The sequence below is a fragment of the Gorilla gorilla genome, chromosome 3 (genome assembly GCF_029281585.2).
Source record: "Gorilla gorilla gorilla isolate KB3781 chromosome 3, NHGRI_mGorGor1-v2.1_pri, whole genome shotgun sequence".
Classification (NCBI taxonomy): Eukaryota; Metazoa; Chordata; class Mammalia; order Primates; family Hominidae; genus Gorilla; species Gorilla gorilla.
In genome coordinates this window covers 13,744,655-13,772,008 of record NC_073227.2, presented here as the reverse complement: position 1 = coordinate 13,772,008, position 27,354 = coordinate 13,744,655, and the positions used below count along the sequence as shown (strand labels likewise).

The following is a 27,354-nucleotide window of genomic DNA, read 5'->3' as shown; positions in this document are numbered from 1 at the left end:
TGCAAAACTTTGAGTGGTGAAGACGCATAAGTGGATGAGTTTTTTCTATGCGTTTTGCTCTCCAGGCTACATAAATGTTCGTAAGGTTGTTTTCCTCCCAGAGGTGAAAAGCAAACAAACAATTCCCTTAGGAGTCGCAGACTGAGATGGCATTGTTCATTCACTCATTCCTGCATGCGCTCCTTCATGTGTCCGTCAGGCGGGATTAACAGCCAGCTCCGTGTCAGTCCTGTTTTGCTCGAGGTACAAAAATGGCACATGGGCCAGTGAGGATGGTGGGTACATAGTTGCCTCGTAAGAACATTTGAAAAACTGTATCATGGAAAAAGTGCTTTAATGAGGGGAATTTGGGCTTCCCTGGCCAAATGGCACAGACGTGTGGGTCAACATTGAATGGATGATGAATGAACCAAGAAGTGCTGAGGACTTCCTTCCTTCTTCCTGGTTATCCAGGGAATCCACATGCAGCGTATGCAGGACTTTGGGAGGGGCAGGCCAGGCACCATGGCTCATGCCTTAATCCTAGCACTTTGGGAGGCCAAGGCGGTTGGATCACCTGAGGTCAGGAGTTTGAGACCAGTCTGGCCAACATGGTGAAACCCCATCTCTACTAAAAATACAAAAATTAGCCAGGCATGGTGGCGGGCGCCTGTAATCCCAGCTACTGAGGAGGCTGAGGCAAAGAATCACTTGAACTTGGGAGGCAGAGTTTGCGGTGAGACGAGATCGTGCCGCTGCACTCCAGCCTGGAAAACAGAGCAAGACTCTGTCTCAAAAAAAAAAAAAGAACCTAGGGAGGGAGAAGGATGATGAGGGTGTGTCACAGAGACAAAAAGCCCAGCTAAAAGGGCTCCCTGGGGCCAGAGCTGGAGCTATTTGAGCAACAAAATATCAGAACAGTCTCCAATTACAACTAAAGTATAAAATAAATATTTATAAGCTCATAGTGATATAAATAAATGATTGAATGAGTAAACAATGGAGGGGAAGAGACAAACCTCTCCCATGCTAATGAATTCCAAATCATAGATGTGGCTCTTCCATCTTCGAGGAGGGGGGTAACTCCCACACCCCTCAAGCGCGGGCTGTGTGTGGTGACTTCCTTCCGAGAGGACAGTGTGGAAAGGAGAAGAGTGACTCCACGAGGGAGGGTCTGACACACAGGACCCTGGCCGGGAAGGGCAGTGCCATCAGTGACAAGTCTGCTGACAGCCGGCACTCGGTCTGATGTACCTCACTCACCCCTGCAGCCTTCCTCCCAAGGACCCACAACCCCATCCGATGCCCAGAAAAACATCAGACAGACCCACGTTGAGAGGCATCCTCCAGCGTGCCTGGCCAGCCCTCAGAGCTCACAAGGTCATCCAGCACAAGGAAAGTCCCCGGACTGCCCCAGCCTAAGATGTACCGTGGTGTCCTGGTGGGATCCTGGGACAGGAAGAGGAAATACTGGCGGAAGCTGAACAAAGCGTGGCATTTGGAGAACACTAAGGTGCTGATGCTGGCATCCTCCTCGTGGTGAATGTCCCAGGCTAATGTAAAGTGTTAATAACTGGGGAATGGGTGTGGTACAGACAGGAACTGGGAGGCTCAGCTAAAATGCCCCATCCTGCGTGGGTGCATCCTGCAGTGTGTGGCTGAGAACAGGGCTCCGGAGTCAAACACTCGGCTCCTGACCTCGGCTCTATCCTGACCATCCGTGTGACCTCCCTGTGTCTCATTGCCCCATCTAGCAAGCAGGAACTCGCTAGGCTATCTCTGCAACTTTTCTGTAAATCTGAAACTATTGTATCAAAGTAAAAAAGTAAATTCCTTCTAGCGCCACCACTTAAGACCAATCACTCTTACGTCCCGCCAAGCTGCCTTCCATTCTTATTTCTGGCCACTTCCCATTGATAAAATTATACCTATTTGTCCACTCATTTATCATTCACAGAATAATAATAGACTGTTTCATCACCGTGTCAGTGTGGTATGTACAGTAAGCGTACTTCCTTGTAATTTTGCACCCTGCTTTTATTCATGAGCACATAAGCTCCCCAGTCGTTAGCTGTTCTTTGCCAACATTATTATGTAATCAAAGTCTCCCCTAACCAGCCCTCGGTTCTTCCTTGTTTTTTTCCTACGGATAAACCACACCAAGAAGCACAGCTCTGAGCACACACCTTCATCCGCATTTCAGGGACAAAAGTCGTCCAAGGAATCGCTCTCCATGGAGGCCACATCTTTCTCCGTCAGGCCCTTGGTGTGCTGGAAGAGCAGGGTTTTGTGCTAGCGGAGATTCATGACCGTAGCTGGGAAGTTCATGAAGCTTTCCCTGGAAAGAAAGAATCTATGGGATCACCATTCAGTCACTTAAAGGCAGGCACTCCTTGCAGACTATTGATTTTTGCTCCATGAGCTTAATTGTCTTCTGGAGATATTTTGGGGTCTAGCAAGGCCACCATAGTCGCCTCGTGCCATTGCCCACTGCCCTCCCCAGGAAAGCTGTGCTCATCTTCAGCAGGGCTGGTCCTACCCAGCCCCACGCGAGGCCCAGCTTAAATGCCCCATTCTGCGTAGGCGCACCCTGCAGTGTGTGGCTAAGAACAGGGCTCTGAAGTCAAATGCTTGGCTCCAAAGGGAGACTTCCTTTGGGACTTGCTTAGGGTGCCCTGTTAGGATGAGAACCATGTCCGGTACAGCCACAACTGCTCTCCTGCTTCACCCGCATCTCTGTGGCGCCCGGTGCCTGTGTAAGCCAGGACTCTACAAGTTTGTTGAATGAGGGAATGAATTAATGAGTGAATGAATGAATTAATTAATGAAGGAACGAACGAACACTGTGTGCTTGTAGGATCGGAGCGAGGGGTGCACACTCAGTCTCTGGGTAACCTGGTTCAAATTCCATGGCTGTGCGACCTCAGGTAAGTTTTGTCTGCCGCCTTGTCTGCCAGTTGTAAAGCAAAATGGCCCCGGGGCCATCTGTGAGTGTCTGGGTGTCTGTGATTCCGAATGTAGAGATGCGACGTCCCGAATCTGACCAAGCCACCAAACCCAGCCGGGATAAGGGTGTCTCCTCCTAAATGATCCACTCCTTTGTGGGCCCCTTTGAAAACCTAAACCAGGCCACCCCCTCCCTTCCTCACGCCTCCCTAGAGACCTCCCAGCCCGAATAACACGATTCCCGGTTGGAAGAGCTATTGTGTGTGTTTCTTGGGGTTGCCGTTGCAAAGACCCACAACCTTGGGAGCTGAAAACAGCAGCAATGTATCCTCTCTCAGTCTGGAGGCTGGGAGTCCAAGGTGTCGGCCAGGCTGGTTCCTTCTAGGGGCTCAGAGGGACCCTTCGTTCTGTGCCGCTCCCAGCTTCCTGAGCTGCCAGCAATTCATGGTCGTGGTGATGTGCAGATGTGTCCCCTGTCTCTGCCTCTGCCTGTGTGTTGCCTTCTCTCTGCGTCCCTACCTCCCCTCTCCTTATAAGGACACCAGTCATTGAATTTAGGGTCTACCCTAAATCCAGATGGCTTCATCCTGAGATGCTTAGCCACATCTCCAATGACCCTATTTCCAAGTAAGATCACAGTCGCGAGTACTGGGGATAGGGATGTTGACGAATCTTTTTGGGGTCACTAAACAACGCGCTGTACTGCTGTCCGAGGCCTTGCAGACCCAACCCCTGGCTGCTGCTCCAGCCCCATATCTGCCTCCTGCTCAGTCCCCTACATCAGCACCTCGGGCCTGCCCCTGAGTTCCCTGGGGACCCCCGGCTCAGCGTTCTCCTCTGCTGAAGGTAGTGGGCCCCACCCCGTCACTCCCTCCCCGTCCATCCCTGGTCCTGCTTTGGAGCAGTTGTCCCTGAAACAGAATTTTAGACAGGGTCTTTGAGTGCTCACCTGTCTTGGCTCTCTGGAATGGATTCACGTTCATGGCAGAGGCCGTGAACCCTGCGTTTACGGTGGAGCCTCAGTGCCCAGAACAGTGCCCTGAACTCCATGAATGAATGAATGAATGGCTATGATTAGCACTGAGCCAGCTGGGTTTGGGAGGAAGCTGCCATTTCTGCAGCACCCCCTCCCTGGTGTGTGGGGGGGCCCAGCCCAGGCACTCATGAATGAATGAATGAGTGAATGAATGAATGCATGCATGCATGAATGGATGGCTACAGTTAGGCTGAGCTGGCTGAGTTGGGGGTGAACCTGCCATTTCTGGGCACCCCTCCCTGGTGTAAGGAGAAGCCTGACCCAGGCACTCCATGAATGAATAAATGAATGAGTGAATGGCTATGATTTGCATTGAGCCGGCTGGGTTGAGAGTGGACCCACCATTTCTGGGCACCCCTCCCTGGTGTGTGGAGAAACTTGGCCCAGGCACCCCATGAATGAATAGACGAATGAGTGAATAGCTAAGATTCACACTGAGCCGGTCAGGTTGGGGGTGGACCTGCCATTTCTGGACATCTCCTCACTGGTGTGCAGGGGTGAGGGTCTGGCCCAGACACTCCATGAATGGATGGCTATAGTTAGGCTGAGCTGGCCGGGCTGGGGGCGGGCCCGCCATTTCTGGGCACTCCTCCCTGGTATCAGGAGGTGCAGGGGAGAGGCACACCTGGCCCAGGCCTCACAACCCCCTTTCTGGTGTGAGGGAGAGAGGCGCACCTGGCCCAGGCCTCACAACCCCTTTCTGGTGTCAGGGGAGAGGCACACCTGGCCCAGGCCTCACAACCCGCTTTGTGTTTCAGGTCATCCTTGTCAGCTCCTCACTCAGTGACCGGGACCAGAGCCTATTCCTCAGCGCAGACGAAGGCGCCACCTTTCAGAAGCAGCCCATTCCCTTCTTCGTGGAAACTCTGATTTTCCACCCTAAGGAGGAGGACAAGGTCCTCGCCTACACAAAGGAGAGCAAGGTAAGATATATGGGTGCCAGTCGCCTGGTCTGTGGGGCTGGGGTCTGCTCGACCCACCTGGAGGTGAGTGCCCCCTTGGAGCAAGTGGGACCCGGAACCCCTGGGCTGGCTGAGGAGGAGCCTCCCGGGGCTGGGGGCTGGGATGCTGGACCCCGTCATCGCCCTCTTCTTGGTGCCCCCTCAAGGGACCGTGCCCACTTGGCTGTGCTGTGGGAGCTGAGCGAGGTGGTGGTGGGCAGTGCACCAGGCTCAGAGGCTCAAGAGAGGAACCAGTGAGTAGCAGGCGATTAGGATCGTGCCACTTGCCATCCCTTTCTGCATACCAGTCACAAGGGCCTTTCTCCACTTCCAGAACATTGCCCACACCCTCACCAGACCTCACTAGGCCTTTCCCTCAGTGTGGAATGTTCTTCTACCCTCGCCAAGAGCGGTGGCTTGTTCTTCCCCAGATCAGCATCTCCTCCTCTGGGAGCTGTGTCCATGGGGTTCAGCAGGGAACTGAGGCCTTGTCCCCCGGTGAGTGGGGGAGCGGGGGGCCAGCCTGGTGAGGAGCACTAGGCTGCATCTGCAGGGAGGGGCCCACCAGGGTTCTGAGGCTGTGGAGGGAGAGGGCCTGGGGCTGGGGAGGGCCCAGTAGGAAAGGACTTCGTTCCTTTTCTGCAGCCGTGGGAACAAATGGCCACAGGCTCTAGCTTAAGCAACAGAAACTTATTCTGTCACAATTCTGGAGGCCCGCAGTCCAAAACCAGCCAAGATCAAAGTGTCAGCGGAGCTGCACTTCCCCCTGGGCTCTAGGGAGGAGTCCAACCCTGCCTCTCTCAGCTGCTGGCAGCTGCTAGTATCTCCTGGCTGTGGCCACATCTCTGCACCTTCAGGCTTCAAATCTCCTCTGCCCCATCTCCATGCTGCCTACTGCATAAGTGTGTGTGTGTATGCACACGTGTAAGTGTGTGAGTGCATGTGTGTGTGGGGGTAGGTGTGTCAGTGTGAATGGGCGTGAATGTGTGTGGGGGTGGGTGTGAATGTGTGGGTTTGTGGGATGTGGGGGGTGTTAGTGTGAATGTGTGTGACTGTGGGTCATGTGAATGTGTGTGTGAATGTGAGTGTGGGTGTGTGTATATGTGTGTGTGAATGTGTGGGTGTGTGGGAGTGTGTATATGAATGTGTGTGCGAATGTGTGTGAGTGTGAGGGTGTGGGTGTCAGTGTGTGTGAATGTGTGTTCACGTGTGAGTGGGTGTGGGTGTGAGACTGAGTGAATGTATGAGTGTATGTGGGTGTGAACGTGTATGTGTGTGGGTATGTGTGGGTGAGGTTGTGTTTGAGTGTGAGTGGGTGTTAGGGTGTATTTTAGTGTGTAAATGTGTGTGGGTGTGAGTGAGGGTGTGTGATTGTATGAGTGCATGGGTGTATGCGTGAAAGTGTGTGTGAGTGTGGGTGTGTGTGTGTTTGTGAGAATATGTGAGTGTGGGTGTGTTTGTGAGAATGTGAGTGTGGGTGTGAATGTGAGTGTAGATGTGAGCACGTGTGTGAGTGTGAAAGTGCATGTGTGGCCGGGCGCGGTGGCTCACGCCTGTAATCCCAGCACTTTGGGAGGCCGAGGCGGGCGGATCACGAGGTCAGGAGATCGAGACCATCCTGGCTAACATGGTGAAACCCCGTCTCTACTAAAAATACAAAAAATTAGCCGGGCGTGGTGGCGGGCGCCTGTAGTCCCAGCTACTCAGGAGGCTGAGGCAGGAGAATGGCGTGAACCTGGGAGGCGGAGCTTGCAGTGAGCTGAGATTGCGCCACTGCACTCCAGCCTGGGCGACAGAGCCAGACTCCGTCTCAAAAAAAAAAAAAAAAAAAAAGAAAGTGCATGTGTGTGGGAGTGTGTACGTGAGTGTGCATGTGTGAGAGTGTATGTGTGTGTTTATGAGTGTGAAACAGCATGTCAGTGTGTGCTTGTAGGTGTGTGTAAGAAGCTGTTAGCGAGTGTGAGTGTACATGAGTGTGGTGTGTATGCGCATGTGTGGGTGAGTGTGAGAACCTGTGAGTGTGTGAGTGTGTACATGTATGGGTGTGTATGAGCGTGTATGGTGTGAGTGTGAGAACCTATTTGAGTGTGTGTGTACGTGAGCATGTGTGGGTGTGTGTGAGCATGTGTGTGTCTACATGAGTGTGTGTGGGTGTGTATGAGCATGTGTGGGTGTGAGTGTGAGAGCCTATGTGAGCGTGTGTGAATGTACGTGAGTGTGTGTGGGTGTGTGCGGGTGAGTGTGTGTGATCGTGTGTGTGAGTCTACATGAGTGTGTGTGGGTGTGTATGAGCGTGTGTGTGGGTGTGAGAGAGCCTATGTGAGTGTATGTGAGAGTGTGTGAGTGTATGTGGACGTGCATGGGTGTGTGTAGATCTCCCTCTGCGCCTGCTTTCTGTAAGGACTCGGGCTTTCGTTTAGGGCCCACACAGATAGCCTGGGGTGATCTTCACATCTGGAGACCTCAGCAATCCCAACTGCAGGCTCCCTTTCTGCCCTGTGAGGTGCTGGTCCCAGGTTCCAAGGATTAGGACATAGATACATTTTGGGGGCCACTCTGAACCTAGAACCTCTGCCCAACAGGAGGTGTGGGCTCCACAGTTGCAGAAAGGGTCCCAGTAGGAGGCCTGGCTCTGGGTAGAGCAACTGAGCCAAACTGTGGCTGGTCAGGGAACGAGAGGAATAGCACATGCCTCTCTCTCTCCAATGCGCTGAGGCTTCCCACAGGTGGAATCCAATCAGAGGCTAGAGGAAAGAGGCTGTGGAACTGTCTACACAGGTCAGTCTCAGGGCCAGAGAAGGGTGGATCTGTCTACCTAGGTCAGCTCCCAGGGTCAGAGAAGGGTTGGAAAGAGGCAGCATGGACCTGGAAGGCAAACACAAGCTGCCCAAATCAGCAGCCTTCCCTGTGCCACCGCAGGCCAGCTTGGGCCCCAGCATTTCACACTCTTCCATATTCCTGTGCCTCTCTTTCTCAACACTGATCACAATGGGTATCTATTAGTCCATTTTCACACTGCTATTAAGAACTACCTGAGACTGATTAATTTATAAAGAAAGAGGTTTAATTGACTCAAAGTTCCGCATGGGTGGGGAGGCCTCAGGAAACTTACAGTCATGGTGGAAGGTGAAGGGGAAGCAGGCATCATCTTCACAAGGCATCAGGAGAGAGAGCACAAGTTGGGAAATGCAAAAATACTTTTTAACCATCAGATCTCATGAGAACTCACTCATTATCACACAAGAACAGCATGGGGGAAACTGCCCCATGATCCAATCACTTCTCACCAGGTTCCTCCCTCCACATGTGGGGATTACAATTTGAGATGAGATTTGGGTGGGAACGCAGAGCCAAACCATGTCAGGTAACTGTATATTTGTGAAGTCATTTGATTATTGTCTACACCCAATACATGCAATTGGGGTAAGCTCTTTGAGGGCAGGGAAAGTGTCTGGTCTTTTTCACCATTTTAATCTAAAGTGCCTGGCTGAAAATATTAGTTGGATGGACAGATCGAGGTTGGGTGGGTGGGTGGATGGGTGAGGAGGGATGGACAGATGAATGAATGGATGAATAGATGTATAGATGATGGATGGATGGATAAATGGATGGATGGATGGATGGGTGGATGGATGGATGGATGGGGATGAATGGATGGATGGGTGGGTGGGTGGATGGATGGGGATGGATGGATGGGTGGGTGAGTGGATGGATGGGGATGGATGGATGGGTGGTTGGATGGATGTGTAGACGGATGGATAGATGATGGATGGATGAATGGATGGATGGTAGATGGATGGGTGGATGGTAGATGGATGGGTGGATGGTGGATGGATGGGTGGATGGATGGATGGGTGGACAGATGAATGGGTAGATGGATGGATGGGTGGATGGATGGATGTGTAGACGGATGGATAGATGATGGATGGATGAATGGATGGATGGTAGATGGATGGGTGGGTGGGTGGATGGATGGGTGGATGGATGGATGGGTGGACAGATGAATGGGTAGATGGATGGATGGGTGGATGGGGATGAATGGATGGATGGGTGGGTGGGTGGATGGATGGGGATGGATGGATGGGTGGTTGGATGGATGTGTGGACAGATGGGTGGATAGATGATGGATGGATGAATGGATGGATGGTGGATGGATGGATGGGTGGACAGATGAGTGAGTAGATGGATGGATGGGTGGATGGAGATGAATGGATGGATGGGTGGGTGGGTGGATGGATGGGGATGGATGGATGGATGGATGGGTGGATGGATGGGGATGGATGGATGGGTGGGTGGTGGATGGATGGGGATGGATGGATGGGTGGTTGGATGGATGTGTAGACAGATGGATAGATGATGGATGGATGAATGGATGGATGGTAGATGGATGGGTGGATGGTGGATGGATGAGTAGATGGATGGATGGGTGGATGGAGATGAATGGATGGATGGGTGGGTGGTTGGATGGATGGGGATGGTTGGTTAGATGAACGAATGATAATTTCTACCAACAGGGACCGTCCAGGTCAGGGACCTCCAAATGGAGATTCCTGGCTGTCCTTTGCCATGGCTCTCGACAGGACCTGGCCTCCTTGCCAAGGTTTGGTCCTCCCTGACTGGCATCCCTGCATTTCTCAGCCTCCTGGGCTACCTCTTTGCTCCTGGCCCCTTCCTTGGGGATGGCTTGTGCTTCTGGGTATTAATAGCACTACTTAGCCTTCCATGTAATTAGACTAAAGCACAATCACGGAGACTTATTTTCCCACAGAAATTGACTGCACTGCAATTGCTCTTTAATTTATGGTGCCCTGAAAAATTAATGGAGCTGAAATCTCAGTTATTTGCTTTGGTTCTTTCCTGTGACTATAAGGGAAGAAAAAGGCTTAGTTGCAGTTGCAAAAGGAATGAGGAACTTGAGGAAATGAATAACAATGACAACAGGGCTTTAGTTTTTGAGGAGGCTATGCAGTTTTTCAAAGCTCTCTAATTCCCAAGAAGCAGGGTGGTGTGGTGGAACAACGTCAGCTTTGACTCCAACAAATCTAGTGTATTAGGCAGGTATCTGCAACAATCATACAGAGTAACACACAGCCCCAAGCCTCAATGGCTTACAGAAACAAGCATTATTTCTTCTTCCTGGGGCTCTGTGGGTGCCCAGAGGCTCTGCTGGGCTTTGCTGGGATTGGCTATATGAGGCTCCTGGTTACTGGTGGAGTTTGCGTCCCCATACGATTCTTACGCTGAGAGCACACTATTCTCATGATGGGGTGGCAGAGGCTCCAGGGGTTGCAGGGCAAACCACACAAGCAGCTTTAGCATAACAGCTTTGACCTGGAAAACATCACACCTACTCACACAGCATCGGCCAAAGCAAGTCACGTGACAAGCCCAGAGTCAATCAAGTGGACACAATTGCCCTGCTCTAAGGATGTGCAGATTTGTGCAAAGCCAAAGGCTTGCCTCCCTTTCCTTCCCTACCTCTTCCTTCCCATATGCCCGCCCTGCCTCCAGCAAACACCTATCCACCTACCCTCAGACTGCCCTGTTCCATGACTTTACGATGCTTCCCTTATCCTCATTATAATTTGGGTCACTGTGAGTCTACCTTACTTGGAGCCTGGACAGCCTTCCTGGGTGACAGCATAATATGCATTTCTTCCAAGGCTCAGCCAACGGCAGTAGGCCCTTGGGATTGGTAGGACGTGAGAGCCCAGCAGTCCCTTCCCACGCCGGCTTCCTGGGGGCTGCTGACATGAAACTGACCAGCCTGTTTCCTCTGTGCCTGGTCTTCAGACCTGCTTGCTGAGGCAGAACCCTGGGCACTTACTTCTAAAAGCATAAACTCACTTTTATGTTTTATTGAATTTTATTCCCCATCAAGCACTTCTTCTGCTTCCCAGAATGGTGAGAAATTGATCTGAGCCCAGGATTGCCTTTTAGAAACTTAGTAGGGCAGAGAAGACACCTTTGGGTGGGCAATCAGGGAAGACTTCCTGGAGGAGGAATGTTCGAACAGGGGCTTAAAGAATGGATCAGAATGTATCTTTACTTTGTAATACATCTTCAGAGCAATAAAGATGATCTCATATGACAAGAAAAAGAAAAACCCTCACAGTCCCCCAGCCTTAAGTAAAGCAGTGTTTGCATTGATCCATATTAAAGAAATAGTAGAAATTGCTGGCAGTGGGTGTGAGGAGAGCCCTAATATGGAGTGAACAGAGGTGCAGACTTCGCGTTGGCTGCTGTGAATATCAGCAGGTTCATGAGCTGCCCAGCAGAGCTATAAGCTTCGATACCACGTTGATGGCTCGCTCTGACCTCAGACTTCAGAACAGGGAAGAGATTGGGCATCTCTTGAGTAACAGAACAATTCTCTTAGCAATGAGAAGCCCTCACTCAGCATGTGTTCATTTTGCTCTAAGAATTTTCATCTGCTGGGGCTCAGGGCAGGAACAATACTCCCCTCTGGATATGTAAGCAGAAAAGGGATTTAACAGGAGGGATCAGTGCTTTCTAAATTGTTGAGAGATAAGGGAGAGGGTTTTAGACTAGACCCCCCTTCCCAGGATGCCTCCTGAAAGCCTGCAGTGTAGACCCACCAGGAAGTTTCTACCTCTGCCCATCAGGAAGGTGGGGACCAGAACCTCCCAGACTTATCAAGCTCAAAAACATGTGGCTGGTGCAGCTGATGTTGCCATTGCTGCAGCCTGCACCTGGTAACTTCCATAAAGCCAGCGACTGGACACCAGAATGTGGAGTCCAGCTGCTGCCTTCACCACCACCACGTTTCCACCCTCCAGAGCTGGAGGGTGGACACAGCAGCATGTCCTGTGACCTTGCTGGCAGCAGACATGGCCCAGTGGGGCAGGAAAAAGCCTCTGCCTCACTTTCATCTTCCAAAATCGGCACGAGTGCATCCACCTGACCTGGAAATCTAGCTGCAAGGGAGTCCACGTGATGCTGGGCTGCAGCTTTCAGGCCTCTGCAGTGAAACGAGGCACCCTGGAGTGAGGGATGAAAGCATGTTGAGTGCCACCAATCATGTCCAACTGCCACTAAGAGTCCAGGGCAGACTCGAAGCACCTCCAGAAACTATAGAAGACACTGGCACACTCTTCTATGTGCCCTTCCTGGGCCCTCAAGCTGCTCCTTTCCCTCCCTCCTGTCTTGCTTCACTCTGACTTTTTATCTTTATATGAGAGTGGGAGGCGTGTCCTCACTCACCACCTCCACTGCTTTCTGAGACATTGAGTGATGAAATTCGCCCTTCCATAGGATGCACCCATGCAGGTTTCAGCTGCAGTAACTGGGCTGTCCCGGATGTGTTTATTCTTGTTTATTTGCTGGTGTTTGTCTTTTATTAAGCAGAAATGTTCTATTTCTGCAGCAATTGATGGCAGATAGTAAAAGCACCTCCCAGGAGAGTGAGTTGGAAAGGCTTCATAAAGCTCCAGGGCAGGCGTCGTAAACGCAAGCGCATGAGGCAGTGATGACAATAATAACGCCATCCATTAATGTGGAGGCTTTATTGCCTTGCTCACAGGAACCCATGGTGATGACTCGCTTTTTATGCATGTATTGACTGTGGGTATGAGCAGTGCCCTCCCGATTTGGTAAACTGAGACATGAGATAGAAGGGTGCCTGGCCTGAGTCACTCAGATGACCCAGAGAAAGGGCTAGAGGTGACCAACCATCTTTCGTGAAGGCAAGGGTGACTCCTCAGCCCCTGGTACAGTCCTGTGAGCTCAAGTCTGTGAGATGGGAATTGCTGACATAAGGGAGTGCTGTGTGACCTTGAGTAACTTACCTAACCTCTCTGAGCTTCAGTTCTTTCACTTGTCAAGAGGGAAAATTGCCAGCTTATGGGTGTGTTTGTGAGTGTGTATATGCATGTGTGGGTGTGTGAGTGTGAAGTGAGGTGGCATTCAACAAGCACAGCTCAGTGCCTGGCTCCGTAAAAGGCCACAGCTGCTGCCAGGCTCTCTCACACTGCCTGTCAGGCCCAGACAGAAAAAGAAGTACAACCAATGGCTGGAGCTGCAGGTATTTGTTAAACACATACTGCATGCCAGGCACTGCTCCACAAGCTTATTAAAAGCTCCTTGCCCTCATGAAGCTTATGTTCTAGGGGAGGAAAACTTTCTTTAAAAAGTCCTTTCTGAATATGAAAGGTGATGGCTTCTTACCGTAGCTGTGTGCCAGTGAAGCTCCGTTTACAAACCCAGGTGACAGCCCATGGTTTGCTGACACCTGCTCCAGGGTGTATGGTACACCATCTCTGTGCACCACTATCCCTGGCTGCCTTCCTGCTCCCAAGGCCGTGGTGAGTGGTTGCTACAGAGACCACACAGCCCACCCGGCTGAAAATATTTACTACCTGGCCCTTTGCAGAATGCACTTACCAGCCCCTGCCCTAGAGTCAAACGTGTTCATTCAGTCAGCAAATGGGGCTTGTGCACCCGACAGCCACGGATTCCGGGCTACCGCTGGTGCCGCAGGTGAGGGAGGCAGGTGTGTGCCCCCGGGCTGTGAGCAGCTTAGCTGAGGAGCAGGAGATAAACTCCCAGGACGCAAGGAAGTCAGCAAACAGCTGTGCAGGCATGAGCTCCACACAGTGCACACGGGGCCGGCAGGCTGGGGACAGCACCGCCAAGATGCAGGCAGCTGAGCCGGGGCTGGGCTGGGAGGACTTCAGGGGTGGGGGTGGAAGGTACGCATCCATATGGCTGGATTGTGTCCCCCAAAATTCCTATGTTGAAATTCTAACCCCTGGTACAAAAGAATGTGACTATATTCGGAGATAGGGCCCTTAAATGAACATTAGACTATTAGGGTGGGCTCCAATCCCATTTGACTGGTGTCCTTATAAGAAGAGGAGATCAGGACACAGACAGAGGCGGGAGTGGTGGTGCACACTGATACTCCCAGGCAGGAGGATCGATTGAGCCCAGGAGTTTCAGGGCTGCAGAGAGCTATGATTGCACCACTGCATTCCAGCCTGGGTGATGGAGCAAGACTCTGTTTCAAAAAATCAAACTACCAAAAAAAGACAGGCACAGAGGGAAGACCACATAAAGATGAGGGAGAAGGCGGCGTTTGCAAGCCGAGGAGGGAGAAACCCACCCTGCCGATACCTTGATCTTGGACTTCTGGCCTCAGAACGGTGTGAGAATCTGTTTCTGTGGTTTAAGCTGAGCCCTCTGGGGTACGTTGTTATGGAAGCCCACGTCAGCTAATACAGCTTCCTGTGTGAACAGAACATCCTGGACAAAAACCCAGGGGCGGGAGGCACATGTGCGTTTTGGGATCAGGGTGCATCCTGTTGGTGGAGTGTGACTTATGCTACACCAGAGGGGGTTTGGTGGGAACAGGGCCCAGGGCAACCACTCAGGGCCTTGTCTGTCAGGCTGGGAGACCCAGACTCTTACCTGTGGAGATGTGGAGCTGGGAATGACGCTGTCCCGAAGAACAGGAGGTAACCAGGGGACGAGAGGGAAGTAGGGATGTTCCAGGCAGAGGGCACGGCTTGCGCAAAGGCCTGGAGGTGAGAGAGCAAAATGACCCCCATTCCAAATGATTGAGCTTGGGGAACCATGGGAGTGGGGTTAGCCAGGGTTTAGATGGGCTGAGCAAGACAGACTCTCAACCTCCTTCTTTAAGACAATTTAGCAATCGTGGGTGCTTTCTCCATGCGTGTGGCAGCAAAGGAGGGTGGCTTAACAACGTGAACTCCCAGGATTGCTGAAGAGAAAGAGATGATTTCACTCATGGTACCAGGAGCGCAAAGTATTACCAGACAACCACACTCATCACAGCTGCCTTTCTCACCGCTCACTGTCAGCGTCATGGGTGGAGCCTTCATCCCTGAAGACACCGTGGAGGCGGGACACCTTTGCCGGGACAGTTCCATGATGCAGGGCCCTGTCTGCTTTTCTTCAGCTGCGGGGAAGAGAGAAGGGACGTTTGCTGCAATTGCCCTTGTGACAATGGTGGGGTCTGTAGTTTTCAAGGCAAGCTCAGGAATTCATCCACTTCGGTAAGGGAATCAAGGCTGTGTGAGGAAGATCCAGTTCTGATATGGACGAGGAGGGCAGGGGGGTCGCCAGCCACCCAGGATTTGCTACGTTTCACACCTGCAGTCTCCTGGCCGTGGTTCCTTGGGCAACATCCTGGCCAGTCTTGCAGTGGGCTCAGCCCTGGGCTGGTTCTTCTGATCTGCTCATCCTCAGGGACCCTGCCATGGGCAGCCTGCATGAGAGCTCCGGGTGTGGTCATCTCGGCTCTGAAGCGTGAACCGTGGTAAAGCTTTGCTGCTGCAGGACTGGCTAATTGGCAGCTTGAGCATCCGAGCTTCACTGCGGTAGCTTGCATAGTGTCTCATTGCTGAAGTTTCTGAGATGGGAGACTAGGGGAGGCAGGAGCAGCCGAGGTGGAGTGGGGAAGTGGGGTGGCCTGAGATAGAATGGGGTGCCGGCCCCTGAGGGCTCTGCTTACGGTGGGGCAGGTGGGGTGGCGGGCACCTCTGGGATTGTGGTTGCAGGACCTGGTGGATGGTGGGAAGGAGGGAGGCCATTTACTGAGACCGCAGAGGAGGAGGAGGAGGAGGAGGAAGACACGGAGGCTGGAGGAGCAGGGCTGGTTGAGAAAGGAGCCAGCTTCTGCTGGGCCCTGCTAAGTTGGGGGTGGTGCAGGGAGGAGGTGACCGTGGAGAGGGTGTCAAGGAGTCAGGGGTCATCAGGGCAGAAATGGGGACTGAGTCACTTCCTGGCAGGAGAGGATCCTGGAAGGGGGATGTGTGGCATGAGCCTCAGAGTAGGCCTGATGTCACCCCCAGGCAGCAGCGACCTTGGGACTCAGCCCCCGCCTTCCTCTGCCTGGGAGTATTTATAGAGGGCCTTCTAGGTTTCAGGAGCTGGGGCAACTGCTGGGAACAAAACAGACCAACCCCTGTCCTCCTGGGGCCTCCTTTCTAGATGAGGATGGGGGCGCAGAGCAGATGATGAGGGATGGGTTAGAAGATGCTGGGTCTACTGAGGGTGGGCGGGGAGTGAGGGGGCTGCCAAGCGGCTTGGCCTCTGCATGGTTGGAGAGCTCAGAATGTGAGCTTGGACCTGCCATGGTGGAGGAAGAGAGGCTAGAAACCAGGGACAGGCACCAGGGCGGCCCCGGGGAGCAATGGGAGTGGACTGAGTGCCGTGGTAGAGGAAGAGAGGCTAGAAACCAGGGACAGGTGCCAGGGCAGGCCTAGGGAGCAATGGGAGTGGACTGAGTGACACAGGATGTCCTGGATCTGAGGAGCTAGAGGCCAGAGAACCAGGGCTCTGAGCATAGCATGAGGGGACATGCCTGGGGATCCCTCCCCCAAGCCCAGCTGGCACTGGCACCAAGACATGAGGGTGTGGCGGACGAAGGCGCTGCAGCCCCGTCCTCTCTGGCACCTGGGCCCTGAGCACAGACTCTGACTTCACAGACAGGGCTCTAACCCTGGCTTTGCAATAGCAGGGGCAGGGCCTCTGAGCCAGTGGCCTTAGCAAAGGCCTGACCCAGGGGGTGACTTTAAAGTGAGTCTTGAACACCGGCTGGGGATGAGGAAGGGCATTCCAGGCAGAGGGCACAGCACGTGCAGATGCTCAGAGGACCCTGTGCACACATTAGTGCCACAAGTGTGAGTGAGCCCCGAGCCGAGCGTGCCTGGGGTGGGGGCATGCAGGGAGTGAGCAGGATGGCAGCCAGAGGGGGGTCCAATGGTATCGGGGGGACTGTGTACCCATGTGAGGGTGTGGGCTTTTTTGGAGGCCACACCTCTCCTGGAAGGTCTGCGTGGAGAGTGGCAGGACCAGGTGTGCTCTGCAGCTGCAGGACCGAGGGCTGGGAGCAGGGGTCCATGGAGACGGTGTGGCCCAGCTGGGCCATGGCCCTGGGTGGAGAGGGGTGCAGTGTGCAGCTGGTGCAGGGTACACAGTTGCATCTGAAGCATGGTGACTTATTAGACATGGCAGCAGGAAGGCAAGGACAGGAACCCAGGGAGGAAAAGGCCCTGGGCACCGGGCTTGGAGGCTGGGTCAGGAGCAGAGGGTGATTAGGCCCAGGAGGGCTTCCAGGAGGAGGGGGCACACCTGCCTGTGCTGAGAGGCAGGGCTGCACAGGGTTGGGCTTGATGACCTGTTTCCCTTCTGAGATTCTGCACATCCTTCTTTGGTGAACAGCAGTGGTGGCAGCGGTGTCTGCAACAGCAGTGACATCCATGATGTCGTTGGTTCGTCATAAGGTAGTGCCCGTGACAAGGACACGTGGGAACAGAAAAGAAGCACGTGGCACAGAAGAAGTCAGTTGTGGCGGCCCTCAGAGCCAGCAGATGTGGCCTCTGATCCTGGCAGCTATTAGTGTGAATGTTGTGCCCGTTATGCAGATGGAGAATCTGGGTTGAGTGGTTGGCTTGAGCCTTCCTTCCTTCCTGGGCCAGTGACGGAAATTGCTGTGCTCAAATGATTCATTCTAGACAGATCCTGATCACAGAAGAAATAAAGAGAAGTGCATTCAAACCACAGATAATTCAAGTGCAGGTCTGACAGGGGGTGACCCTGGGTGAATCACTCAATTGCTGCGAGCCTCCATCTTCCATCTGTACGAGGTATTCTTAGAAGCATCTACTTCCTAGCGATGTTGTGGGTGCACCTTGAGAGGCAAAGGGCCCGGCTGGTGCTCGCACCTGGAGCGGATCCTGCTATTACGGGTGTTATCAGGCGGTGATCACGACAGAATGTGCTGTGTGCGTGGCAAGTGCAACCACTTTGCAGCGTGCCTGGATAATCCCCAACATCCCTCAAAGCCGGCGGCCAGATTCCCGTTTTAAGAAGTAGTGAAACTGAGGCTCAGAACAGCGTTGGAGCGCACGCAAGGTCTCCTGCTGTGCATGGTGGGCGCTAGTGGAGCCAGGCCTGCTGGAGCCCAAGAACCCTAGACTCACAGACGCTCCCCTTTGAAACACTACAGCTGGGGCATCATTTTATAGATGGGGAAACTGAGGCAAGAAACTGACTCAGAGGCCCTGACACGGAGGCAGATGCCAGCTCCGCAGACCTGGGTCCCCGCCTCCCTGTCCAGCCCTCTCTCCCTGCCCAGCCCAGCCCAGCCCAGCCCAGCCTGCCTCCTGCATCAGCTGCACCTGTGAGGCGGCGCCAGCGACCTCTCCTGGCCCAGGCCTGAATCTGCAACAAAACACGGTGAGCTCTGAGCTTTGCTTCTATAACAAGGACTTCAGCATATGATGCTTCTGGGGTGCAAAGGATCCCCTAAACACCACATAGTCCATCCTCCCTTGAGAAACGCAGCGCGGACCGTATTGCACCAATACAGCCCCTACCCCCAGAGGGGCAGCTGGCAAAAACATAATGCAAATCAAAGATGAACTGGGGACATGAGTTATAGAATCACTGGCCCAGCCCCGATGTCTGTGTTCACTCATCACCTGGGAGTTAGGGATGAAACATATTGAAATGCAAATGAACACCGAGCCAGAGTCAGAGGAGAGGCGAGGGAAAAGGGACAGAGTCTCCTGTTGTCCAGGATGGGGAAAGGCAAACGCGTGTTGTGGATGCACTGCGTGTCAGACACGGGCTAGACTTCCAAAGCACATGATCCGGTTGAATCATCCCGACCTTCTGAGTGAGGATGAGGATTGTCAGCCCAGCTTTATGGCTGGGGAAAACTGAGGCCTGCCCTGGTAGCTGGTTCCAGGTGAGGATGGGAGCCCAGGCTTCCTGGCATTGCTGTTAAGAGATTGTCCTGGCCACTCTGGAGAGAGAAGAGGAGGACAGACTGCCTCCACGAGGCCCCTCTGCAATCCCGTTCATCTCCTCCAGAGTGGACAGAGGCTTTTCCCAGTTGCCATGCCAGACCCCTGTTGACTCCAGAAGGGATGGCACCGTGCCCAAGAGGCCACAGAAGAGACCTAGAAACAGCGAATGAGACACAGGGTTTATTGGAGGAAGTTACATGCAGGGACAGTCTGCTGGCAGTGGGCTGGACAGGGGAGCCGCTCCAGTTTGTAAGAAGCCTGCAGTTTGTGTAGCTTTTTCCCTCCGCACCCTCCCCCTAGCAACCTCCTCCCAACCCAGAACAGAGGGTCTTGACCCCCGCAGGGCCTGCATTCCAAGGGATGGGCCAGGGCCTGTTCCTCACGGGTAAGGGGTGAATCTCTGGGTTGGCCACTCCTGGATTCCTTAGCCGGGGACTCGGAAGGCACATTCTTCTTAGGCTGTGGAAACATTCTCAGGGCGTGCTTTGGTGACCTTCATCGGTTTAGGGGCTGCTTCAGGGAAGAAAGGGAAGGGAACGGAGAATAGGCTTCCTGCTTCTGCTGTTTTCTCGGTTTCCAGGATGCCACATTTGCGGTAGCGTTTCCAGCACCCATAGCCAGTTTCTCGTATGGAGAATGGCACTATGAAGTCCCACCCCCTGGCATGGTCGGGCTTGGTGTGGCCAAGAGGAGAGCCCTGATAGAGATGCCTTCCCCACCCCACACGCTGCTGTGCCCAAGAGCTGGCTTCCTTCCTGCCAGAGGAGATCTCGGCTCCCTCCAGGACTGTCTCTTCCATGAAGGAGGGAGAGGCCCTTTCCCAAGGGCCATTGTGGAAAGGGGAGCAGCTCTGGGCCTTGCCCGTGGCCCTGGCAACTTCACCTGGCATTTCCAAAACTCATAGCTTGATCAAGGTCCTGTCTCTACCTGAGATCTCCAGGCCAGAGCACTGGGTATGAACCTGAGGACCAGCTGGCCCCTTCCCTTCTCCGCAGGCCTGGGGCACTGACCCAAGGACCCCCTGGCTCCATTCATTCCTCCCAGACCTGGGGCACTGACCCGTGGACCCCCGACCCCGCCCACCCATCCCAGGTCTAGGAGTGGGCTCCCTGAGTATCCCTGGCCCCATTCACTCCTCCCAGGTTCCGGGGCACAGATCCAAGAACCCTCTCACCCTCTTTGCTCTGCTTACCCCTCAGAGGACCTGTCCAGCTGCCTGCGCAGGCCTCTCTCAAGCCCTGTCCTCCTCTCCATTCTGCTGCTGCCCCCAGCGGGGCCCAGGCCTGGCCTCCTCAGGGCTCCCTGCCTCCACCCACAGCCTCTGGTGTGGGCTACTTGAAACGTTGTCTGACCACGGACCCCCTGAGCACCTCATCTTATCCCGCCTTGGCTGGTGGTTTTGGGCAGGGCCAGCTGTGTGATTTGCAGGGTGCAGTGCAAAGTGAAAAATGTTGACAATCAGGTCAAATGCTTTTCCTTTCTTCTGCGCTCTCTCTCTGGGCCTGTCACCATGTTCTTTATGAGCCATTTAACATTGTGCTCCCTGGCCCACAGGGACACCCTCCCAGGCCCCCAGGACCAGCCTCAAGACAGTGCTCAGGGCGCCCACCCCTGCCCCTTCCTGGGCCCAGGCCTGGCCCTGGCACTCACCAGGGACAAGGACAGTAGTGGTCACTGTGTGGAGACAGGACCACGGGTACAGGCAGCTGAGAACCCTTCCCGAGGGCACAGGGCTGGAGAGGGAGCCTGGGCAATCAGCCCAACCCATGCTCTCTTGCCCCCTCAGCCTTCACTTCCAAAGCTCCAATTAAAGACACAATTTTTTTTTCAGGTGGAGTTTTGCTCTTGTTGCTAGGGCTGGAGTGCAGTGGTGTGATCTTGGCTCACTGCAACCTCCGCCTCCTGGGTTCAAGTGATTCTCCTGACTCAGCCTCCCGAGTAGCTGGGATTACAGGCATGCGCCACCACGCCCAGCTAATTTTGTATTTTTAGTAGAGGCGGGGTTTCTCCATGTTGGTCAGGCTGGTCTCGAACTCCCAACCTCATGTGATCCGCCCGCCTCGACCTCCCAAGGTGCTGGGATTACAGGCGTGAGCCACCGCACCTGGCCCTAAAGACACAATTATTAAGAAGTTCAAGTTGGCAGCTGCAGAGAATTAAGCCCCAGATGTGGGGCCCTTCTGAGCTAGGTCCCTGGGCGATGGCACTGGTCATACGCTGTGAGGCTGGCCCTGGTGTCAGGCCCCAGCCCACCTGCGCCTGCACTGACCCCTGCAGCAGATGCCACACCCCTGCTCGGGGCCACTGCTGTGTCCTGCTCTGCCATCCGTTCACTGCTGCAGCCCTGGCGACACGTGGCTCCTTCCTCCCAAACGCCCTTCCTCCCATCCTCACACAGGATTATAAAGTCCCTCCCACCTTTGAGGCTCAGACACACCTCCTCTGTGAGACCCCTCTGGATTTCATCCTGGAGAACCTCGTCTCCTGGCTCCTGCCGGCTGGCCCGGGGACAGGAATGGTTCCTCCTGGAGGCAGTGGGGTTTGGTCTGCGTCCCAGCATGAGCACAGCACCTCCGCGTGTCCATTGGACAAGGCTGACTTCTCCTGGGGGATCCGCTATGGTGGAGACATCACCCTCTCTCAGAAGCAGCTTATTCCTGATGTCCTGACCAAGCTTTTGTTTCTTTTTTCTGCCCTAAAGCTCTACGTGTCATCTGACTTGGGGAAAAAGTGGACACTTCTGCAAGAGCGAGTGACCAAAGACCACGTGTTCTGGTGAGAGCACTTCCCCACCCCGAACCCGTGGGGCCCGCAGCTCTGGTGAGAGCACTTCCCCCAAACCCTTGGGAGCCCATCCCTGCAGCTCCCTTTCCTCCTCTGGACCCTCCCCATCCCGGGGCTGGTTCTCCACCGTCCACTGCGTCTGCCTGCAGCCCCACACCCTCCTCATCCCAGGGGAACCCCCAGTCGTTCTTCCTGCTCCGCATTGGGTGGTATCAGAAATGGTAGAGTCCAGGGGTTGGTGTCCCTCAGGCCACGTTTTTTACCCATGAACCAACTATGTGGCCCTGTGCCACTGCTGTTCCCTCCCCGAGCCTCACAGCGTCCCCAGTGGAGAGAGGTGCTGATGTACACATGTCCCCAGCACAGCACCCGGCCACCACTCCGCACTCCCTGCCTGACCCAGGCCCTGACTCAGCCCCTGACTAACAGACCCCGTGGGTGCTGACCCGGCCTGCCTCAGCCCTGCTCTCCTGCTTATCCACACCTGGGCCCCCCTTCCATTGCTCAGCCTGTCACCCTTCCCAGCCCCTGCTGGGTGCCAATGAGCAGGATAAATTTGGGGTTGTACCCCAGACAAGCCGCCACCCCGGCCTCCTGAGGAGCCACACCCGAGAAAGGAGGCTCCTGTCCCAGGCAGAGGGCCACTGATGGCCTCAGTGTTCAGATGGTGGGTACCAGCCACTCGAGTGCATCCTCAGGGGAGCCTCTCAGTGTGCCCCCTGGGCAGCACCCCAGCCTCACTGCATGGGGGGCACTCGGCTTTCCTTGAGAAATGTCTGTGGGATGCATCCACGAGGGCTGTGGGGGATGAGGGCTTGCCCAGGGTCTTAGGCAGCAGCATGGGGCCAGGAGCCAGTGCAGCCGTTCAGAACTCGGGCCTGCCTCTCTCCTGCTGGGGCCATATCCCGTCCTTCTGGTCACACTGCCTTTCATGTTGCACCGCTCCTTGATGTGCTGATTCCATGGCATTCCTCTTTCTTGCGTGTGTACACACACACACACACACACACACACACACACACACACACACAGTGCTAGCCTTTCTCTTTCTTATCCCACGTGTGGAACAGACCATTGCACGGGCCTCCTGCGCAGGCCACAGCCCGGTCTCCCCAACAGAAAAACACACGGAAAGGGCTTCCTACCCGTCCCGAGGGTGCAGGGCTGGAGGGGGAGCCCGGGCTATCTGCCCTACACACACTCTCTTGCCCCCTCAGCCTTCCCTTCCAAAGCCCCAATTAAAAACAAAATTATTAAGAGGTTCAAGTTGGCAGCTGCAGAGTGGGCAAGGGCCCTTTGTAATGTCACGCTGACCGTGGCAGGAGACTGGCGTCCTGGCCACCCCACAGGCTGAAGGAAGGCTTTTTCCTCTGGAATGCCGACTGCTGGTGTACACGCCATTGGCTCATGGGGAGAGGCGACGGCCGTCTGTCTGCGGATTGCCCACGGGAGGGCCCGGTTCCTCCCTCGGAAACCGGAGCACAGCCATCCATCACTGGCCTTGTCATTGCTGTCAACTGTCAGGAACCAGAGCTGCCCTGCCTGGGCCTGAGCGCTCACAGAGGTGGGGAGCAGAGCCAGGAGGTGCGATTTCTGAGCCAGGTCGCTCTGGGGGATTGGCAGAGCTCTGTTCACTCCCAGGCCAGGCCGGGCTCATGGACAGCTCTCCAGCCAGAGAAAGAAACCGACCCACAGCGCCCAGAGGGAAATTGGCGATAATTCAAACGTGTTATTATCTCAGGCAAATCAAATTGTTTCCTCCCCCAAGTTTCCCTGCTGTTATTCGAGGGAATCACAGCAGACGCTGACCACCACGGCCCCGGCCCTGGGATCTCTCCTGGAGCGTGGTGACAGCGGTGGGGATGCCTCCCCTCCCCTTGTAAGCGGTGAATAATGCTGTTTTGACAGCATTTCCAAGGAGCTCTTTGTCCTCGAACTGACAGCGGGAATTGACAAAGCCCCGTGTTCTGTCTGAAGCTCAGACTCATTAACGTTTTCTGAAGCTACACAGCAAGCAAGCTCATTAGAGTGGCCTGCAAGCGAGAGGGAGCAGCCCCAGGTGCCCTGATACCTGCTGCCTCCTGGGCAGGGCCTCGGGTACCCGCCCCCCACCCTGCCCTCAGTGTCTCCACGCCCCAGAACAGAATCATAACAGCAGCTGCCCCGCAGCCACCCTGCTTTGAATACTAAGTGTCCGCTGGGCAGCGCATGGAGGCTCTGAGTGCACCATTCCACGGCATCCCCACAGCAGCCCATGCGGGTCTCCCTCATGTCACAGGGAAGAACTGAGGCTCGGGCACGCATTCTAGGTCTCATGTCACAGGAGGGAACTGAGGCTTGGATAGGCTCGGGCCCACATTCTAAGTCCTGCTGCCCCCAAGCTGTAGCCCTGAGACTCGGTCCAACTCTGGCTGTGGCCAGGGCCCTTGCCCACTCTGCTGGGTGGTCTGGCCGCCTGGGCTTCACCGGGTGTCCCTGCATCTGCCTCCTTGCTCAGCCCCATGCTCACCCAGGGAAAGCCTCAGCCTTCCTCTCCATTAGCTCCGGGCCTGGCCCTGGTGCAGGGCATGGGGGCGGCAGGGCCTCTGTCCATAGAAGGAAGAGGTGGAGGTCTCCCCACTACAGCCTTGATTATCACACCTTTCTGGGCTTAACAGAACCATTTGCACTGGAGCTGCCCTCAGCACAAATGGGGTGAAAGTCAGTTCCCACCTCCCCAAAACACTCACTCCCTGAGGGCCGCCTGCCCCCAGCCAGCTCACAGGCCTGCCATTTCTAAGCAGTGGAGACCTCAACAAGCAAGAAGTCCTGTGTGTCAGGCTTGCCATTTCCTGCGGGGAGTGGGGCTCTATCTGAGTTGTTATAAATACGGTCTAACAGAGTCTTTAAAACCTATGACTGAGGGGCCTGGAGCAGGCACCAGGCCTCAGGCCACCTGTACACCGGTGTCTAGCCCAGGGCCTTCGCCAGTACACTGAGAAATGGCTGTGGGAAGTGCTCAGAGCAAGAGACTAAAGGAACAAACATGGTAAATAAATGAATTTGTAGGGTGAGTGACTCAGGAAATGAATGAGGAAATGGCTGAGTGAGTGATGAGTTAGGTAATGAATGAATGAGTGAATAAATGAGTGAATGAGTAGGTGAGTGAGTGAATGAGTGAATGAGTAACAACTGAGTGAGTAAATGGATGAGTAAATAACTGAGTGTGTGATTGAGTGAGGGAATGAATGAGTGAATGACTGAGTGGTGAGTTAGGTAATAAATGAGTGAATAAATGAGTAGGTGAGTGAATGAATGAATGAGTAAATGAATGAGTAAATAGCTGAGTGTGTGATTGAGTGAAAGAATGAATGAGTGAATGAATGAGTGAGCAAGTGACTGAATGAATAAATGAGTGAGTGGGTGAGTGAGTCACTGAATGAGTTAGTCAGTGAATGAGTGACTGAGTGAATGAGTAATTAGGGAATGAGTGACTGAGTCTGTGATTGAGTGAATGAGTGAGTAGCTGAGTGAGTGAGTCTGTGACTGTGAGTGAATGAGTGAGTGAGTGGCTGAGTGAGTCTGTGACTGGGTGAGTGAATGAGTGAGTGAGTGAGTGAATGAGTGAGTGGGTGAGTGAGTCTGTGACTGAGTGAATGAGTGAGTGAATGAGTAAGTGAGTGAGTGAATGAGTAAGTGAATGAGTGAGTGAGTCACTGAGTGAATGAGTGAGTGAGTGAATGAGTGAGTCTATGGTTGAGTGAGTGAATAAGTGACCGAGTGAGTGGACGAGTGATTAGTGAATGAGTGAGTGAGTGAGTCTGTGATTGAGTGAATGAGTGGCTGAGTGGCTGAGTGAGTGTGTCTGTGACTGAGTGAGTGAATGAGTGAGTCTATGGTTGAGTGAGTGAATAAGTGACCGAGTGAGTGGGCGAGTGATTAGTGAATGAGTGACTGAGTGAGTCTGTGATTGAGTGAATGAGTGGCTGAGTGGCTGAGTGAGTCTGTGACTGAGTGAATGAGTGAGTCTGATTGAGCAAATGAGTGACTGAGTGAGTGAGTGAATAAGCGAGTGGGTAAGTGAGTGAGTCGGTGATTGAGTGACTGAGTGAGTGAGTGAGTGGGTGAGTGAGTGAGTCTGTGATTGACTGAGTGGTTAAATGAATAAGTGCGTCTGTGACTGAGTAAGTGAATGAGTGACTGAGAGAACGAGTGAGCGAGTGAACGAGTGAGTGGGTGAGTAAGTCTGTGATTGAGCGAGTGAATGAGTGAGTGGGTGAGTGAGTGAGTCTGTGATTGAGTGACTGAGCGAATGAGTGAGCGGGTGAGTCAGTGAGTCTGTGATTGAGTGAGTGACTGAGTGAGTGAATGAGCGAGTGGGTAAGTGAGTGAGTCGGTGATTGAGTGACTGAGTGAGTGAGTGAGTGGGTGAGTGAGTGAGTCTGTGATTGACTGAGTGGTTAAATGAATAAGTGACTCTGTGACTGAGTAAGTGAATGAGTGACTGAGAGAACGAGTGAGTGAGTGACTGAGTGAGTGGGTGAGTGAGTGAGTCTGTGATTGGGTGAGTGAGTGAATGAATGAGTGAGGGCAGAGGGAGCCTGTGCCGCAGGTGTCATTGCCCCGCTTCACAGATGATGGATCATGAGGCTAAAATTCTATATTGCTGCTGGAGGGCCTGCTGCTGAAGGGAACAATGCCTGTCTGTATTCAGGAGAGAGCAATGTCAGGCCTGAGACCTCCTTTCCAAGGAGCTTACAAATGGTCTATTCACAAAAGCCGAAATCAACACTCCACCTTGAAAGGGAGAGCTCTTTAACTAGGGTCAAAATGATTGATGCTGGTGCCCCTGTGTTTGAAATCTCGATAGACTACAGGGGAGTCCCAGCTGGCTCCCGCCACATGGCACATATGTGGGGTCTGTGCCACTCAAACCCATTTATGGATTTCCCCTGTCCACCTGGGGCCACTTGGGTGGACCTGGTCCCTGGAGAAGGTGAGGCAAATGGGGATCCTGGTGCCAGGCAGGTTGGGAGGAAGGTTGGGAACCGAACGGGGCCAAGTCTGGGTGGGAAACTGTCAGTGGTGGGGAGAGGCCATGGGGGACTGGGCACTGTGCCTGAGACATCTCAACCACTTGCAAGCAGGCTATGTGGGTGCTCCTGCCCCCAGCGCTGAGTGGCCACTGATACCAGGAAGTGACTCCCTCATCTTGAGGCTCAGTTTGCTCTTGGCAGTGTCCATGAGAGGCACTGGTGTGCTAAATGGATAAGCGGCTTTAACAGTCATATTTGTTGGAATGTGTGTGATAACAAACATGACCAGCCACCAAATCCAGGAGTTCCCAGGGAGTCTTGCTTCACAGAAGGCTAAAGCAGGTGGAAGTTTTCAGTGTGAAGAAAGTGGCAGGTAGATGACAGTTCAGTGGGCACATGGAGATGGTGAAATCTGGGAGATGGGATGCGGTGCTTGGTTTGAGAAACCCTGGACCAGGTCCTCACTAAGGTTCCTTACATTAAAAAAAAAAAAAAAATCCGCACTCCCCTCCTGGGAGCCGGACCCAACACTGGGTATATATTGAATATGACACCAAAATTGGACTCCATCCCTGCCTTCCCTGGAGGACCAGCGTATGAAGCTGTGACCCTAGGACATGTCTTCTGTCCCGTCTCAGGCCTCATTCCAGGTGCTTCATAGGCTTGGCCCTTCACAGAACCCCTGTGAGCCAGGTGGTGAATGGATGGGTGGATGTCCCTCAAAGGTGAGGCTTTCAGACTTGCCAACCCTGAGCAGCAGCCTTTGCCCTGTCATTGCTGGCTCTGCAGCACTGAGAGGACGAGTACTGCATAAATTCAAGGCAGAATTGGTGCCAGAGTAATTACTGGAAAAG

General features: G+C 53.9%; 1 protein-coding gene across 3 annotated transcripts in view; it reads left to right on the top strand.

Annotated features, from left to right (window-relative positions):
- Positions 1-27,354, top strand: part of SORCS2 (sortilin related VPS10 domain containing receptor 2) — a 593,679-nt gene that overhangs the window by 483,516 nt on the left and 82,809 nt on the right. For all 3 annotated transcript variants that reach the window (XM_055385390.2, XM_019024999.4, XM_055385389.2), the window contains exons 4-5: positions 4,720-4,884; positions 21,403-21,476. In XM_055385390.2, coding sequence (XP_055241365.2) covers positions 4,720-4,884; positions 21,403-21,476 — 239 coding nt within the window. The remainder of the gene's footprint in view (positions 1-4,719; positions 4,885-21,402; positions 21,477-27,354) is intronic.